Source organism: Myxocyprinus asiaticus, chromosome 27 (assembly GCF_019703515.2).
Source record: "Myxocyprinus asiaticus isolate MX2 ecotype Aquarium Trade chromosome 27, UBuf_Myxa_2, whole genome shotgun sequence".
NCBI classification, from domain to species: domain Eukaryota; kingdom Metazoa; phylum Chordata; class Actinopteri; order Cypriniformes; family Catostomidae; genus Myxocyprinus; species Myxocyprinus asiaticus.
The window spans coordinates 11,515,441-11,533,948 of NC_059370.1; the positions used below are offsets into that span (position 1 = coordinate 11,515,441).

The window sequence follows — 18,508 nt, forward strand, 5'->3', positions numbered from 1 at the left end:
AGTTACCATTTGGAAAGGAGGCTGCAGAACACTGTTTCTGCTCAGAACAAGCCATTGTGAAAAACGTTTTGTTTTTTTTGTCCCTACTGCGCCAAACAACACGTACAACTTTGGCCACTGGGGGTAGTGTTTCCCATTTTGTTAAGCACAGACCGATTTTACCTGAAAAGTTATTCTACTTTTCCCATTTTCACTTGTGAGATCAGTCTGAATGGACACTGTAACTAAAATATACCCAAATTAATTGGAATTGAATCAATGTCAGAATCAAATCGAATCGAGAGCTTGTGAATCTTAATCAAATCAAATATGGAAATCTGTATCAAAATCCAGCCCTAGCTGAAGTCAAGCGATAGGAGAGAATAATCATTTTGATTCATTTTGCTAATCATATTATATGGACAGTTCATTAAAATCAATTGCTAAAACAAAAACAAAGCAATTCACCGGTTTGTGTGGCTTTCCTTTGTTGTACCAATAGCCAAAATGTTGTAATATTTATCACAATAGTTTTACAAAATAATAAATTAAGTCAAATACTGCTGTTCATCACAAATTGTTCTTTTTTTAAGAATAAATGTAACAAAATTTTGTAAGGTTTATTCTTAGAAGAAGAAAAAAATGCCAGTCGGGTAATAAAAGTAAACTTATAAAATTAAGAATATTAATAGTAATATTAATAGTATGAATAAGTCTTATTATCTTACATACTTTTGCTTCTCAAGTAAAGATAACTTGTTTTAGGGATGTTTAGGTAATTTCACTGAAAAACAAAATAAAAATACTCAATAAGAAACTATTTATTCCAGTGTTGGCCTGTTACAGTTTCAAAGCAGCTTCTCAGTGCAATCCTGAACCCAGAGAGATCATCTGTATTATGCAATGTCTTATCTTTCCTTCCACTCTCTCCCTTGCCTTCTCTCATGGAAAATTATTACCATAGTCTCAAGAATCAATAGTACTTATGGCCTTTTTCTTCCTTCAAATCTTTTCAAAAGGAACAAACCAAGTAACTTAACACAATTGGCCAATCAACTAGATGAGCTCAGATGTGAAGAGTCTAATGTAATAAGAGGCTTTTAAAGGGCTAATTGACCCTGATGAGCCTCTTGTCCAATCTCTTTTAGCATGGTGAAGAGCTGCTTCATCTGAGCCCGACACATCAGAGACGTCACGCGACACAATCCAGCACACACTCCTTACCTTTCACTGGAGAGCTTTGTAAAATTAATGGGCTCTAAAGTGATCAACACCTGATGTTCAATGCAAACTCTCAGACATGTTCGTATTCCAACTCTTTTCACTTTCAAGTATGATGAAAGCTCAGAGCAAGAGCTGATTAATTTGGATTTTAAACTTCAACAGTTTTTTAACCCCACATGAGATAAAATTGAAATATTACAAAGGAGGAACACAACAAAAGGCAGCATTGCTAAATGTCTTTTCTTTTGGCTACCATCTTGTTCTTGTCTTTTGTGAATGCATTATCATTAGAACGATGCATTCAGTGTGTACCCCTGCCAGTGCCTCAACTGATGGAGAACAAATGGCCCATCCAGCTTACGTTGCAGTTTGTTTTCAGTGCTCCGAGCAAACGTTTTCCTCTTCCCTGGATGCCAGGCTGTTCTGATGAACTTTATCTCTTTGCATTTCCCCACCCTTGAAGTTTTTTTGACAGATAAAGTGTTGGCCTATATAAATATGTATTAGGTTTGGAATAAGGCTCAGTGCCAGGAAATGAAAATCTTTATTTTGCCTGTTATTTGAGTTAGTATCTCTACATTTTGCTTTTCCCCCTTGTGCCATACTTCCATCAGCCTTGAATCTGAATAAAACTAGAGCTGGGCAATGTAGCTAAAAAATTCTCGATATTTCAATATTTTTCAGCCTTTTGCTGATATTCATTACATATGCCAATATGTATTGATTTGCTCTAAAATTGCTTAAAAGGGGATTTTTTATTTATTTAATTTGTTTATTTAGTCCAGTTTGTGAAACCATCATTTCGACTTAAAAGCCATCCTAGCCATATTTGTTCAAAAATGTTTAATGCAAGAAATAGAAATAATAGTAATAATACAAAAATAAATACGAAAAAAGTCACTATTTTCACAAAATTAACACAAGAACAAACAATATTTATGTATATACAGTATATATAATTATATTATTATTTAATTATATGCAACAGAATAAATATAATATATTAATAATAATTCAACTGAATAAATTATATATATATATATATATATATTATTATTATTATTATTATTTTATTTTTTCTGCAAAAACACTTTAATACATGAAAAAAGTCATGGTGAACCTTCGTCTAATATTTTTGAGTAATGACGCAAACAAATCGTACTATCAAAATTGAAACATATATTTTGAACTGATTCACTGAAATGAATTTATCAGCTTAACATCAAACTTAACTGTGATTTTGTTTGGGCCACTGACATTTAAATCCAAAATGTCAAATTTCTTTCATGTTTACAAGTTGCGTGACAAGGAGGGATCTCAAAACTAGGCTAGTTACACAGTCTTTTAGACACTGAATAGCTAAGACAAGGCACATTAAAATCATTGCGAAATGCAGAATGGTGATGATTCAATACCACCAGTGAAGACATCATTAATAATGCTGAATATTGGACTTATTGTCCATCCCTACTTAAAGAGATGCTTGCATAGCAGGTGTATTGGCATGTAGTTGTAAATGCAGTACACTTAAAATTGTGCCTGGCTCTAGCCAAGGTGCAAAACTGCAGTTTTTTTTTTTTTTTGCAAGCACTTCAACCAAGATGTTTTACTTTAAAACCTATTAGTTTCTATTAGTTATTAAAAACCCCATTGATCATTGTGTTAATATTGCATGAGATACTTGGAAAAAAAGAGACAGCGGACCACACAGCCTATTGAGATCTGGCCCCGCCCTGCCTGGATCGGAACCCATGAATCACCTGTAATCTTGTCGTCTCAGTTTTATTGAACACGGACTGTTCAGTACCTGGCGAGATTACAGATGTGAGTGTTGACTCAGTCTTGTCCCTGCTGATCTGAAAGGTAATTGTGTGCATCTCCCGCTCGCTTTCTCCTCCCTGCTCAAGGACGAGGCAGCTGGAGGTGTCCAGCATCGGCCATTGTGATTTTGAAGACCGGCGAGTGGAAATGGGGCTTCCTGCAGTCCTTGTAAAGAGCAGTTGGATGGCCTTTAGATGTGCCCTTGACAAGATGTTCGAATAGACCTGCCACTGTGTTATTGTGTTACACGCACCCTATCTAGCCACGTCACGCACACAAACATCGACTCACAAACGTCCTTGCACCTAGAAGCAGGATGATTGGAAATCAAATATATTGTATTAATGGCAGGGAGTCTAAAGGACAATTAATTGTCTAGTTTTGGATTCTTAGAAGTGCATGCTTCAATCATGTTCAGCAGGTTTAATAGGTATTTGCTGTCTTTCTTTTAATGGGACTTGGCCAGCATTGTCTGTTTTTCAGCTTCTGTTCATTACTTTATATTTGGTTGTTGTCAACATGAAATCAAAATTGGTCCTATTTACTTTCTTAATACACTTACATTGCCTTAATTTGCAGTAAAAAAAAAAATAAATAAAAAAAAAAAGTCTTTGAAACCTTTCATCAAAACTGGAGAAACTTGCTCCACCCCTGAAATGACTTTTCGTCTATTAAATAACTCTATTAATACCTCTATTAAATTGATGTTTTTGCAATGTCAGAGGACAAAGTGGGTTATTTTTCATATTCAACAATATATTAAAGAGCTTTCTGTTTTTATTTTATTTTTATTAATATTATTTGTAGACCTAAACTCTACAATCTACAATGTTTATCATTTATTAATAGCAACTAGGGCTGTCACAAATATGACATTTGGCTGACGATTAATTGTAAAACAAATAATTGCGATATGATGATTAATTGTCAGTTTTATGTTTATGACGATTAATTGTCTCTTTTAGGGCTTTCACGATTAATTGTCATATAAATTGTCATATTTCATATTTAACTTCAAAGATATAAATCAAATAATAAAATAGGGAAATATGATTTTCTTTTAAGGCTTTAAAAATGTATGAATGACATGAAAATTATGTTTGAAATATCAAAATATTTCTAAATATTCGCGGATCCGTGTGAACGGGGATCGTTTGGACAACGATCAAAAAAACGTTTCCGTTTTTAGTACATCGTTGTCGTGTAAACGTACCCTGTTTATATTTATTCGTTTATATTTTCGCGGGAGTTTGGTGTGAAGGCCGTTTCACACGGGACTCGGCAAGCGGTGGAATCGCCGCGCGGCTGCCGCTTTCTTTCGTAGAGGAAGCGTTTTGTTCAGTCAAAGCGATGCTCGCGTCGCGATTTCAGAGGCGGCTGTTGCCATAGTTACAGTGAACAAGAACTGCTAAGTCACCTACACTCATAACAACAGCAGCAGACTTGCAATGTGAGAGAAATATTCTGCACCTATTTTACCTCACCTGATTGAGAAGTGCCCTGGTAACACTCTATTGTAAAATTTAGATGCAGTTGGACCAAACTGATTTTAAACTGGGCTCACATTGTTTCTTTAACTGTGTATATAGTTCATATAGAAGTTATATCAAATCATTAGCTGTTCAGTTAAGACATAATCAGTTGAGAACATGAAACTTGAGATAAAACGTGATAAACGAACGATAAAGTAAAAATGGCATTTGTGTTTATTGTTACATTCTGCTTATGAGCTCAGTAAAATGTATAATTGGCTGTGAATAAAGCAGAGGCGGCTGCCACAGCCGCTCAGAAAAAGACAAAATATTTGTATCTCTCGCGGCGCCTGCTGCAAAGAGCTGTGCACGTGAAAGCGGCAGGATTTTGGGTGTACGAGCACCGCTAGCAAAACCGCTGATTTGCCGCTTTCCGCGTGCCTCTCATTGAAAATGAACTAGACACTCGCGCTTGCCGCATCCCGTGTGAAACGGCTTTGATCCTCTGCTGACGTTGCACATCAGAGTGCTTGAGAAGCGGTTCACGCGCTCTTCTGGGGAGGGTTGCACCAGCTGTGCGTAAGTTCACACTAAGGGTAACTAAGTCAGTGCTTAATTTGGTTGCACCACCTGTTCTTAAGGCAAGACTTAACTAGTAGGTCGTATACGTTTAATAAGCTCTCTGTAATGTGTAGTCGCATAATATGACGTTTACTTGTATTGATCCAATAAGCAAATTTGTACACAGAAGTGTTAAACAGCCTTGAATTTCAATTGGATCTTGTTCAAACCTTGTTTTCTCACAACTGTTGTAACTGTCAGCTGTACTAAATAATATCCCCATTGAAATGCGATATGTAATAAAACAATATTTAAGTAATGATATATTTAGCTTATGTAAATAACAACACTCAAAAACTTTATCTATGAATAAGGGACAATAAATAAATAAATACTAATACAACAGGCTGGAAAAATAGGCATTTATTCATTTTAATATCTATTTCGTATATGTTGAAACTTGACACCGGGTGGTGTACACAGGAAAGTGCAGTGGTTTCTTGCTGATTACGTTTTTTACATAATATTTTCTCCCATAAATGTAAACGAGTGTAAATGCCAACACAATCATATATGTTGAAAGGCTTGAAGTCTGTCACGCAAACATGAGCTCATTGATGTCATTAAATGAGTCTGCTTTTTTATTCCAACCGTTACTACTCTTATTTAGGCTTCCGTAAATATGTAGTTTATACGTAGGGTTACATTCTACCTAAATTTAATGGCGCCATGCTCAAATATTTAGTAGTGTGTAAATTGTGACTTAGTGCCCATTTACACCACAACTAGGCTAAGTTGTAACTTACATATGGCTAGTGCAACTGGCCCCTGAACAGGAGCTGCTGGTTAACATCCGCGGTGCAGCTCAGTGATGCTCGAAAATAACTGAATGACAAACAACTGCGCCGTTGGCGACATTTAGCCTATATATTTGCTAAAAATCCCTTATTTGGGCATTAAATGTGATTGGAATTTGAAGTGCACAATAATTGTAGTTATCTCAAATAACCACGGTTAGATCTGATAACCACGATCAGACGATTATTAAATAATCGCGACAGGCCTAATAGCAACAAAATATTTTCATTCTTTGAACAGATTTTTAATTTTATAAAATTTAAAACAGGTGAGCACTGTAACTGAATGCTGTCTACGACCGTCTACGACTGTCAGCATTTCTGCATTTTAAGGAGAAAATAGATCCAGTCATGGAAGGAGAAACAGATTCAATCACACGCAGCTACAGTATTTGCTTATATAGTTATTTTTTGTTACTTTTAATCTTATGAAACAGTAATTGTCATGTATTCCCTGTTTTTGCCTAGACGTTTATGTTGAAATTCTTGTTGCTTAGTTCCCCGTTCCTGTTTCCTGTGTTAGTTTTGTAGTCCTTTGTAGTTTCATTTTATGATTGGTTTACCCTGATTGTTTCCCCAGGTGTTCCTCTTTCCCTTGTTTTCCCTTGTGTATTTAAGCCCTCCTTTCCCCTGGTTTCTTTGGGGCTGTTTACATGACAAAGTTTTCAACGAAGAAAAAAAAAAACCAAACAAACAAAAAAAAAAAACACAAACCAACCAACCAACCACACAACACCACACCACACAACGGAAAACTTTTTATGCGTTTTGCTTGTTCGTTTACACGACAACGGCGTTTTGGGGCCTGAAAACGCAAACTTTTGAAAACAGGTTTCAAAGTGCAAGTTTTTGAAAACGATGCCGTTATTGTCTCCTTGTAAACATACAAAAATGTGAATTTGTGAAAACGATGACGTCATGTGCACGCGTATTACATGTTCAGTCTATAGGCATGCGCGCGAGTACTTCAAAACAATGCGCGAGACATTCAGAACTACAATGGTGGACTACAGGACTGTGTTTGTGCTGCTCAGGATTTTGAGTTTATTGACGCTTCTCCAGCAAAGTGTAGATTTACTGCATCACTACTACGACCAGCGATTGCCATCTTCATTGTTTGTGTTCTCCGCTCTGTGGAAGAATGCTTATGTGCGCAGGCACGTAGTGTTTCTTTACAAAGTGACATCGCCAACTACTGGCCTGGCATGCATAATACAGCGTTTTTAGTCGTTTTCGGGATTCGTGTGAATGAGGATCGTTTTGACAATGTTGTCGCCTGTACGCGAAACCTTTCAAAAATGCAAAGGGAGAACGTTTCCGTTTTTAGTACATCATTGTCGTGTAAATGTATCCTTTGTCAGTCTTTGTATGTGTTCCGTTATTCTCTTGTTCCCTGTGTTCCCTGTGTTTGTTTCTTTATATTCTGAGTTACTTTGTTTACTTTGTTGGTTGTTTAAAAGCTGCATTTAGATCCTTAATCCTCGCCTGCCTCGTTACAGTAATGTTCTGAGTAAATAAATAAAATCACTAGTTAAGTCAAAACCTTTAATATATATCCTCTCGATACAACATCAGTATCGGAAATATTAATACTATAGGATCCATCCTTCCTAGCCCAACCTAAGGGTTAATGTTTTTGTTTAAATCTACTTTTCTATGCAGCCTTTTTAAATCCCTAATTTGTTTTTGTTTGTTTTTCTTGTAAAATGGCTTGCAAATGGAGTTTGTGTTGACTGCAATGTCTTTAATGCTTCCAAAGTTTTAACGGCAGCTTTTTACTTTTTAATATCTGTGTCAAGACTTCCCCTTTGGTGGCTTTGTGCAGCTTTTTTTTTAAATTTTTTTTTTTTACTGCTGTTAATCTCTTATAACCTGCCTTTTAAAATTCATCCAGACAATCAGAGACAGAAACAAGATTCATATTGTAATGTATTCACTAAAGCTAAGCATTAATTCCCAGTTTAGTCAGGCTTGTGTGATGATACAAGTCTGTCTGCTCGCAAATGGGTCCACTCAATGGCAAACAAGGACAATTATTATATTGGTTTAGTTGTCTCGCTGCCAAACATTTGATCCAAAGCTATGTCAGCATCTCTCTCAGATGCACTTTGTTAGTTTTCATATTTTTCTGCATTGCTTAATAATCTCTCTCTGCCTATTTATATATGAAAAGTTCACTCTTGCTATTGCCTGGATATGAACATTGTAAATAATATCATCATTCACAACTATTTATGATGGATAAATTGATCATCTTTCATATCGTTAAGAGTTACAAGTACTTTATTAGTTTGCTGTTTAGCCAAACAGTGATTTAAGATTGCAAATCAGATGCACAGTTGTAATTTGAATCTGCATATAAGGAATGTATTTGCATCCTGAAATTGAAATGTAATGAAATTAAAATAAATTCACACAACTGCTAAAAGTAAGTTTTAACATGTATAATGCATTTAATTTTTAATTTATTTGATTTTTTATGAATTATTCGTTATATGGGGTATTTCCAAAAACATTAGATGATATAAATACTTAATGTTTAACATGCCACCTATAGAAATGTGTATTTATATATGTTGATTTAATGTGATAATTCTGTGCGATTAATTATATAAAAAATAACACATAAAAAATTGTCGCAGTTAATTATGCGTCCTGATCCATTTGTAAATCCTGTAATTAAAAGCTCATATTTTCCTAACATCACATCTTTTCAAGCTTGAAGTGTATGCAGCCTGATCTCATGAAAATTAGATAACCGTAGCAGCATTTTTGCAAAACGAAATGACATGCTTCATTACACGTTACACTGCAGTTTCAACAGAACGCAGGGACTTCGAGATGCAATTTTCATAATTTCAATTACCGGTACTTGTAACTTGAAACAGCCTCTTAAAAACGTAACGTTTATGAGGCTGAAACCCAGTGAGACACTCTAAAAGCGTCTGTCTGACACATACAGTATGCATATGAATTTAATTATATCTAACAAATTAACTTTCATTTTATGGACCATAGTGGACGATCACTTCATTTTCCAAAATGCATTAAACAACATGAAGCTGACTTACAAAATGGAAACTTTAAACAGAACACCTAAGATGTTGTTTGTTCTTGCCCTTTTGTTTGCTGTGTGGAAGTATTGAAAGTCCTCTATTGTGTGACGCTGCATTTTTTAGAATTGCAGTTCAGTTTGAATTCCATTCAAACTCATGATTTGAAATTTTTAATGTACCACCAGAACTCACTGTGCTGTCAGAACATGATTAGCCCTAGGGATGGGTCAATATGTATTAGCAGCAGTGAAAATATGTATTTTTGCACATCCCTAGTTATCTCTGTAGTGACGGTTTAAAGGCAGGGGTTAAGGAGCAGCCCACTGTGACTGATCCAGGGTCTGTTGAATGGAGTCATCAGTAATGCTGTATCCAAGTACCATAATTCACCCTCCGCTCTTAGTCCTGTGAGGGCACCGCTCAGCGCCCCTAGAGAGCTCATTACCAGAGCTGCTCGCATTTGGCCTGTAGTAACCTTGCCCAGCCTGGCACAATGTTAGACTTCCAACATGGCCTCCAGTCCAACTGCTGAACAGCAGTGATGAAAATCAAATACTCCTTCCATGACTTGGAGGAATTAGGAAATTGAGTGCTATTATACTGAGCACACACATGCATGCAGGATTTTCCACCTGCCTTTTATCCTCATATTTTCATAACTGTTGCTTATATTGCTCCATATACCTGCCATTTTGTAAGGCAACGAATCATGAAAAACACAATTTTTCTTGTTCTTTTGAAAGTAAGATCTAGTTAAAAGTTGGTGGACATCTGTTTTCTATATGTTTTATGTATCTTCTCTATGGAACCCCTGTAGTATCTTCACAGACCCTTGGTTGAAAATTCTGAGAGTGTAATATGGCCCCTTTAATGTCATACAAAATCATAGCTGCAACTACATGATCTTTAATGTTGAGCTAATAAGCTAAGAGTCTGGGGACAAGAATCAGTTTTTATAAATGGTTGTGTGTTTGTTGACTCCAGGCCATACGTTTGCATGGGGTTAAGTGTATTGGGTAGACAGCCATCCTATTCACAGTGAGCAGTATGACAGCAATTATGTTGCATGAGCTACATTATTCAATGCATCACAACATCGCAAACTTTTTGTGTATGAATGTGTGTGTGATTGACATTAGTAGAGGGCAAGAAATTGGTGTTTTGCATGCATGTTAAAGCACATGGGTGTCCTCATTTACAATAAAGCTAAATAGTATTAGGGTCATGATAGGCTAGATGGAGCATTGGACTGAAAATTTGTTTGTATCCTTCACTTTGAACTAGTTTGCTTGTTAAAGGGATAGTTCACCCAAAAATTAAAAATGTAATTATTTATTCACCCTCATATTACCTATGCTCTATGGAAGAGAGTTATCCCTTTAACAATCCCTTTATGGCCCGAAACAGTATTTGCAAATACATTAATAAATACCAGAAATGCTTCTAGATAAGCAAGCTCGATTTAATGCGTCATTGCGTCCCAAAATGTGTCAGATTGTAATTAAAGGTGCTGTAAGGGATTTTTATATTAAATGACATGCAGCAATCTTCCTGATTACCTGTCAGATATCATAGAAAAGGGTGCCATGAAATATCACATCTGTCTCTGTAACAGCCCTAGGCTCGGTAAACAGCAGGGAAAAAAGATGTCAGGGGGCCACAGTCAGATCGTTTGTTTAGCCAATCAGAAGGCTTTCTGACTGTCAATCATTTGCGAGTCCACAGGGCAGCCCATATATGCTTGTATATAAGTGCCGGTACGGTTTCCTGCTCCTGCGGAACGCTCCGGGTAGGATGGCGAATCGCTCAGGGGGATTGATAACTCAATCACCCCATTAAGTACTGAGGTGTGTTACCGCCATTGCAACGCAAGGATGATAAGTATGTACAATAGGACTGCATTCTTGCAATACATTGGCCAAGTATTTCTGTCTGTGTTTGCATAATTATGTACATGTTTCACACATGTTCCTGCCATAAGATGTGTTGGATTGCTAATTTTACTTCCTCTGTCTGTATTTGTATGTGTGTGTGTTTAGTGGATGGAGGTTGGAGCGAATGGAGTAAGTGGTCACCGTGTGGAGCAGACTGCACTATGTGGAGGAGTAGGGAATGTACCCAGCCTACGCCCGGCACTAGAGGCAAGGAGTGCCAGGGCCTGGATCTTCAGTCCCTTAACTGTACCAGTGAACAGTGCCCACAGAGTGAGTACCACCACCACTGTCCGTTGATTGATTGATTGAAAGACAGATGTCCCTTATTGATCACTAAGTGTAATGTGAACATGAATCAGTCCCATTTGCCACTAGACAAAGTGGGAAGCACTAAACCACCTGGGAAGGGCACATTGGGGGGTGCATTAACACACTTTGTTCAGTGTCACAGGCAGGGCTTGTGTGTTGTTGGGTCGTGTTTTTTTTATGGAAGGTCACTTTTCCAGATCAGAGAAACTCAAGCTGTCCAAGGTCTTGCAGTCCCCTGAGTTGCACCACTCCCTTAGTTTACAGTGGCCATTTGTTTTCTTTGAATCCTTTGTTTTCATGATCAAAATCATGCAACCTTTCCTGTTCCTGTTGTTGTTCTGTTCTTTTAATTATGTTAAACCTCTCAGTTCTGCAGTCGCTGTTGCCATAGCACCATAGCAACATTGACATTGGCATCCTCGGGAGTGGCAACGTTATTGCTGTTCCTCCGATGATTGTTTTTTATATGAGAGCTTCTGGTATCATCTGTTTCCTCGGGAACTGATTGGTTCAAACAGACATTACTTTTAATCAGGGGTTGAATTGAGATTTTGGAGGTGGAGAAAACCTAATTATCGGGTAGTGATTATAGGGCGAGAAACTGTTGTTCAGCCATGTCAGTAGTTGAAAGAAAACTGCTTGCGTTACTTTCTGAATTGCAGTCTGACACATTTCGAAGTACTATGATGTGTTAAATAAAGCTTGCATAGCCTGAAGTATTTGCGTTCATATACTTATATAGAGTATATTTCTTGCACATCACAGGTGTAGGGCTGCAACAACTAATCGATAAAATTGATTATTATAGATAATGGAAATCATCGAAAACGAATTCCATTATTGATTAGATGGATATATGCCATGAGCACGGAGAAGCTCTGTCGGTGAAGTCACTTAACAGCCCAGTGAAAATGTGTTGAATGATGAAACTCATTTGAAAGACAATGGAGACAAGCTGAAGCAGAAAAAACACGACCCGAGCTGTTCAGCGCACGAGAGCACTTTGTAAACACTTCAAAATAATCATAATAAACATACAGTTTCATGTGCAGCGATTGGTGCATCAGGTGCTTTGAAAGAGTGATTGTGCCGTTTGATGCACTTAAGAGTTGTTTCTCTCCAGCACATGACTTACATTTTACTGCTATTTTCTGTTTTATAATGTATACATGTTATGAATTCAAAATTAGGCTCGTATTTCCACGTATTTTGCAAAACTGCTTTTTTTTTTTTTAACCACATGCGAGTCTCCGTTAAGCTTAACTGAGCAAACAAGCGCGCACATCCATGAAAATCAAATCGATCGCAGTGGAGAAAGGGAGCACAGTCACTTTGATTAAACATGCAACATCATACCGCGCTTTCAGTTTCAATGTAATCAATTGTACATCTTTCACTGATGTCACACTGATGTCTCAGAGGTCAAAGTGTGCGGTTTAAAGTGTTTTAGATTGTTTCTCGTTTCGTATGTAATACAGTGAGGTTGGAGCATTATATACATACATCCACAGATAAAGTATATATATATATATATATATTGTATGTTCTGTATATATAAGCACTTTGGTAATACTTTACAATAATGGTTATATTTGTTAACATTAGTACATGCCTGATATATCATTAATTCACGGCTCTCTGGAATACTCGAATCTAATTGATCAATGGCACCATCTAGCAGTCTGATATTTCTCGATAACAACCACACCTCCACATATCAGACTGCTCTTCTGGATATTTCCTGCTTTTCAGCTTCTCGAATCACTGTGCTTTCTCTACAAGTAAGCTAATAAAATAATTTCAATGCAAATCAATGTTTCATGTCCATTTATTTGTTTATTTGGCATGTAGTCTTGTAATAGGCTGGATAATGAGGAGTCAGACTGTTATTTTCACAAAATAAAACAAACAGAATTCTTGATGCAAACCAGAGGTGTATTTTAGCTGTTTAGCAATTTCTTTCTTGCCACATAATGACATAATTTCAACACAAATCAATACTTTATCGATTCACGTTGGGGTCCTGATCTCCCCGTTGTTGCTGTTCATACAATAAATACTGTTTACAGTTGTTCATTGATAGTTTGTTAGATCATAATGCTTTAACCAGTGTTAACATACAAATAATAACAAATAATATAAAAAAAATAATATTAACAAAAACATTCTGTGGAAATTACCAAGAAATGTTGTAAAATTATTGGTAATTGATAGATCTTGTTCTGTTCATGGAAATTAATGTTAATGAACATACAACCTAATTGTAAAGCGTTACCACATTTGTATAGGAAAGTGATTCAAAAACTACTGAAAAAATAATGAAAGGACATTTTGACATCAATGTCGAAAGTTGACATTTAAAAAAAGTTAGTCTCTAGTCCTTTCAGCAGGAAGTAATTGCGTTTGCATACATTGATAAGTATGATTGAGAGATTGCATTTTTGCTGTAAAAAAAAAAAAATTCTGTCTAGATTTTTTTATTTTTATTTTTCTTTATTTTTATTTTATTTTTATACAATATATATTATGTAAGGGATAATGTACAGTCAGATTGTTTTTATCGCACAATAAACCCCAACAGGGTGATCAGGATCAGTGATCTTGTATCACCCTGAAGGGGTTTATTGTGCGATAACAACCGACTGACTGTGCATTATCCCGCTTATTACATGGCTACTAACCAAATAAATAAATACATGGACATAAAATATTGATTTGCATTGAAATTATGTAATTTGAGAAGAAAGAAATCGCTGAACAGCTGAAATCAACCTCCTGTTTGCATCAGAGTTCTGTTGATGTTTATTTTGTGAAAATGCCCGTCTGACTCCTCAATAATCAGCCTATTACAAGACTACTTGCCAAATTAATAAGTAAATGGACATGAAACATCGATTTGAGCTTAAATTAATTTATTAGCTTACTTGTAGAGATCGCACAGTGAGCCGAGAAGCATGAGAGATGGCTTGCAGTACCCGGATGAGCGGTCTGATATGTCTAAATATCAGGATGTGCGGTTGTTACAGAGTGATATCTGACCACTGGATGGCACCACTGACCAATCAGAATCAAGTATTACAGAGTGCTGTGTAATAATAAAATATAATATATATTAGCAGCAGTGTTTTAATTACCATTATACACTAATTATTATACAGGGATTCCTTTATGCTTTCCAGACGAAGTCGGAGGTGTGAAAACCGGAGTTTAAATTTCCCACTGACCTCGATTCGTTCCTGTCAATCATTTGTTACAGTGACATATACACACCACAAGATTGTGCCAATTATGGCAAAAAAATAAAACTCGTGAACACGAAATTCTTGTGTTCCAGTATATTGCATGTTCATACATTCACAGATTTACATTCTGAGTTCCAATTTGTTTTTCAGAGTCTGGAATGCATCATTAGACTGATTGGTCAACTTGTCTTTCAGCTAACCCACTGACTAGTTGATTTTGATGGTATGTCATTTTGCACATCCCCGAAGTCCAATCATTGCATGATCTTAAATCAGTTATGTGCTGAAATTGTCAGTGTTTCAAACAGCAACAACAGAAAATATGAAAACACTGATTATTGCAACCTGCCAGCCAAGACCAAGGCCTGGTTATTATTATTAGATGTTTACATATCTGTGCTCTGGGAGGTTGCACTGCAGTTAGTATGTTATTAATTGGCCCATATTGCTCAAATTAAAAGCACAGAAGCTGATATGATAGCAGCCACTGGGAAATTTGCTCGGCTGGGAGTCCAGCCTAGCAGATGGGCATCAAAGCAGTGTATTCACTTCCTCTTGGTTCAGAGTGTCGGGATCGGCATCTTAACCTTTTCATATGTAACATCACACATATGTGACAGTTAATACCTGGGCCCCACGGAGTAGCATCACACATGTGTGTTTCTATAACAGCCAGTAACGTTACAAGCTGCCGGATTCAAATTGGCTTTCGTGCCGACACAGGATACGCTGGTCAAGTGTCTGTAGTTTTTTTTATACTCTCAAACAGTTACTCATACAGTCTTTTAAACCACAGAATAAATTTATTTTATATACATACATCCAACTCGTCACCAAAGTCAACATACCCAAGTCAATATGTCAAACGCGATCTTCCTCCGATGCGAGCTGCCATTTGTTTACATTAGTAGCGGTTGTCATTCATCAAACAAAAAGCTACACAAAGAATCTTTTCAAGCACATAATATGTTTATTTTATGTAACACACAACCAAATTGTCACCAAAGTACCACAATAACAGTTCACAGCTTGTATATGCATAGCCATTATATCTAAACGCGATCTTCCCATGCACGCAGCCACATCTACTATTAGGTGCAGATGCGGTTTTTATTCACACAAACAGCAACTCAAACAGTCTTTTCAGACATATAATACGTTTGCTTTCTGAAACAGACAGCCAAACTATCACAAAAGCACCACCATAACAGTTTAAAACTCGTATACTCATAGTGAAAACTTGCTGATCGAGCGCGATTATCCGATGCACGCAGCCAAGTCTGTTTACATTAGCGCTTGTCTCACACACACACACACACACACACACACACACAATGTCTGAGATGTCAAACAGTGCATAGGAAAACCGGACTGCTGATATTATTTGTTAATTTGTTTTTTACAGCTATAAAAACAAAATAAATATAACAAAAATGTACAGCAGACATAATCCATTTGTTCATATGTTTACTATATTATATACAGTATATATATATATATATATATATATATATATATATATATATATATATATATATATATATATATACACACTACCAGTCAAAAGTTTTGAAACATTTACTCATTCTTTATTATAATTTTTTTTTTTGTTTGTTTGTTTTTTTTTTTTTCACATTTTAGAATAATAGTAAAGTCATCAAAACTATGGAATAACATAAATGGAACTATGGGAATTATGTTGTGACTAAACCAAATCCAAAATAAATCAAAACTGTTTTATATTTTAGCATCTTCAAAGTAGTCACCCTTTGCCTAGAATTTGCAGACATGTACTCTTGACATTTTCTCAACCAACTTCTTGAGGTATCACCCTGGGATGCTTTTTAAACAGTATTGAAGGAGTTCCCATCTATGTTGGGCGCTTATTGGCTGCTTTTCTTTATTATTTGGTCCAAGTCATCCATTTCAAAAACATTTTTTTAATTTTTTTTATTAAATTTTAGTTTTATAATGAAATAAATTAATATGTTGGCACAATTATATTTTTGTCTACAAAACTAATTTCAAACATTTAAGCATACGCCTTCAGAACAAAAGATTTTTAAGATCATGAGAAACATTTCAGTCGTGTTTCAAAACTTTTGACTGGTAGTGTATATATATATTTTTTTATGACAAGAAATAAAAAATGTTAATAAAATTTTACAAAAATTCTCATCTACACTCTGCCCCCTCTAGCGGCTGTGCAGTGTCACATACAAAAATAACTCAATCCAGGGGGCACTGCAGAGGAATTTAGACCCTACTCATGAAAATGTTAATTCAGATACTGGATACAGTGTGCCGTTAACATAGCGCTGCATTATTCTGCCATCCAGGAAGCTCTTTATCAGATTTGTGCTGGCCATTGCCCGGGGTCAAAGGAGATTGTAACAGCACCAGCCAATCAGCACATACTAGTCCTGATTTGGGTGCCAGTTAGCCGCTCTCTTACTTTTTTTTTTTTCATGTGTAAGATCTTAATCTGAGCACTCCCACATGTCATTTACAAGCTCTCTCATACAAGCTGAAACTCTTTTAAGCCCACACTTAAAGGCACACTGAATAGCAAAAATCCCTGAAAATTGGAATGCTGGCCGCAGACAAATTCTTGTCCCAATCTGTTCCCAGCAGATGTCTCTTGCCAGACAATAGACCTGTTTTATACAGTAATGAGCAGAAAATCCTGCCTGCTTTGGCAACTCAACTGCACAGGATATTTTTTTTTTATACTTAGAGGGGTTTAATTAGTTGTTAGAGAAAACTCTTGTTGAAATGAAAGTAGCATTTTGTATCCTCATAATTCAAGTTAAACTTAGCCATTGAGTGCTTGTTATGGGTCACATGCTTTTCTCAAGTTTATAAATGCAAAATTATCCAATGCAAATGTTAGATTAAAGACCGCCGAACAGACAACATTCAACATGATCACACGGAAAGTAACTATGTTGTTTCCAAGAGTTCCGGTACCCTAGGATCGGCCATGTCGTGCCGATTTACTGACAAGCACCATCTCCTATCAGATGTTTCTGCATCTGCTCCAGAATGTTTACCTTCCCCTGTGGCACGACCCCAGTGTGGTAGACCCCAGTTCAGATCCTTCGTTGAAACCAGGAAGTTATCGTGTTCACATAATCAGTGATGAGCGAGATTCGGAGTTTGCAGTTTTCCCTTTAACATGACATTTTACTCCACTGATGGTTAGGTTTAGGTTTGTGGTTTTGTTGGGGGTTACAGTTTATAAAACATACATTCCTCTTCACTGTATTATTGCCTGTACAGCTGAAAACAACTTGCTTCACATCTCGCTGCTGTGGACAATACATCTGCTAAAATGGACCTCACATGTGCCCATATGTCCAACAACAGTTACAGTTTTGGCCACTTCGGGCAGTGTTTTGAATTTTAGTAAGCATAGACCGATTTTAGCTAAAAAAAAGACAACCTGCTCTTTCCGATTTCACTGTAAGATTAGTCTGCAACATTCAGATGTAGTCAAAAACGCATATAAACATCACATTTGAAGTGTAATTACTTATATTTCCTGATATAGTGTCTTGAATAACAGTAAAGAACCTCCTACTCGACTATCAATCATCCATTGTGCTAAATCAGGGGATTTAAATTTGCAGGTTATGCATGCTTTTAAATGAAAAGTAACCGTGCGATTGAAAAAATCATATCACAAGGTATCACTGGAGACCCATTTGAGATGCATTTTGAAAGCAGGTATAAACTGTAATGTATCTCGTCTGACCAACTTGTGATCCGATCAACCGAGATGAATGTTAATACCAGGTGTAAACAAAGTTCCCGATGTACTCTGGCTGTGGTAAAGGAGAAAAGGTTGTCTTTTTTTCCAGTAAAAAATGTCCAACAACTATCCAATATAAAATAAACATATCTTAAAATTTTTAAAACAAGATAGTTACTTGAAAGACAGTTATCTAAATAAAAACATTTATAAAAAGACTTCAGAGTAGGCCTGCAACTGACAAATATTTTGATAATCGATTATTCTTCGAATATTTTTTCGATTAATCGATTGATCTG

At 36.3% G+C, this 18,508-nt stretch overlaps 1 protein-coding gene across 2 annotated transcripts in view; it reads left to right on the forward strand.

Annotated features, from left to right (window-relative positions):
• The window catches only part of LOC127417596 (netrin receptor UNC5A-like), a 338,051-nt gene that overhangs the window by 232,063 nt on the left and 87,480 nt on the right, over positions 1-18,508 (forward strand). For both annotated transcript variants that reach the window (XM_051657630.1, XM_051657631.1), the window contains exon 6: positions 11,010-11,174. In XM_051657630.1, the coding sequence (XP_051513590.1) occupies positions 11,010-11,174 (165 nt within the window). The remainder of the gene's footprint in view (positions 1-11,009; positions 11,175-18,508) is intronic.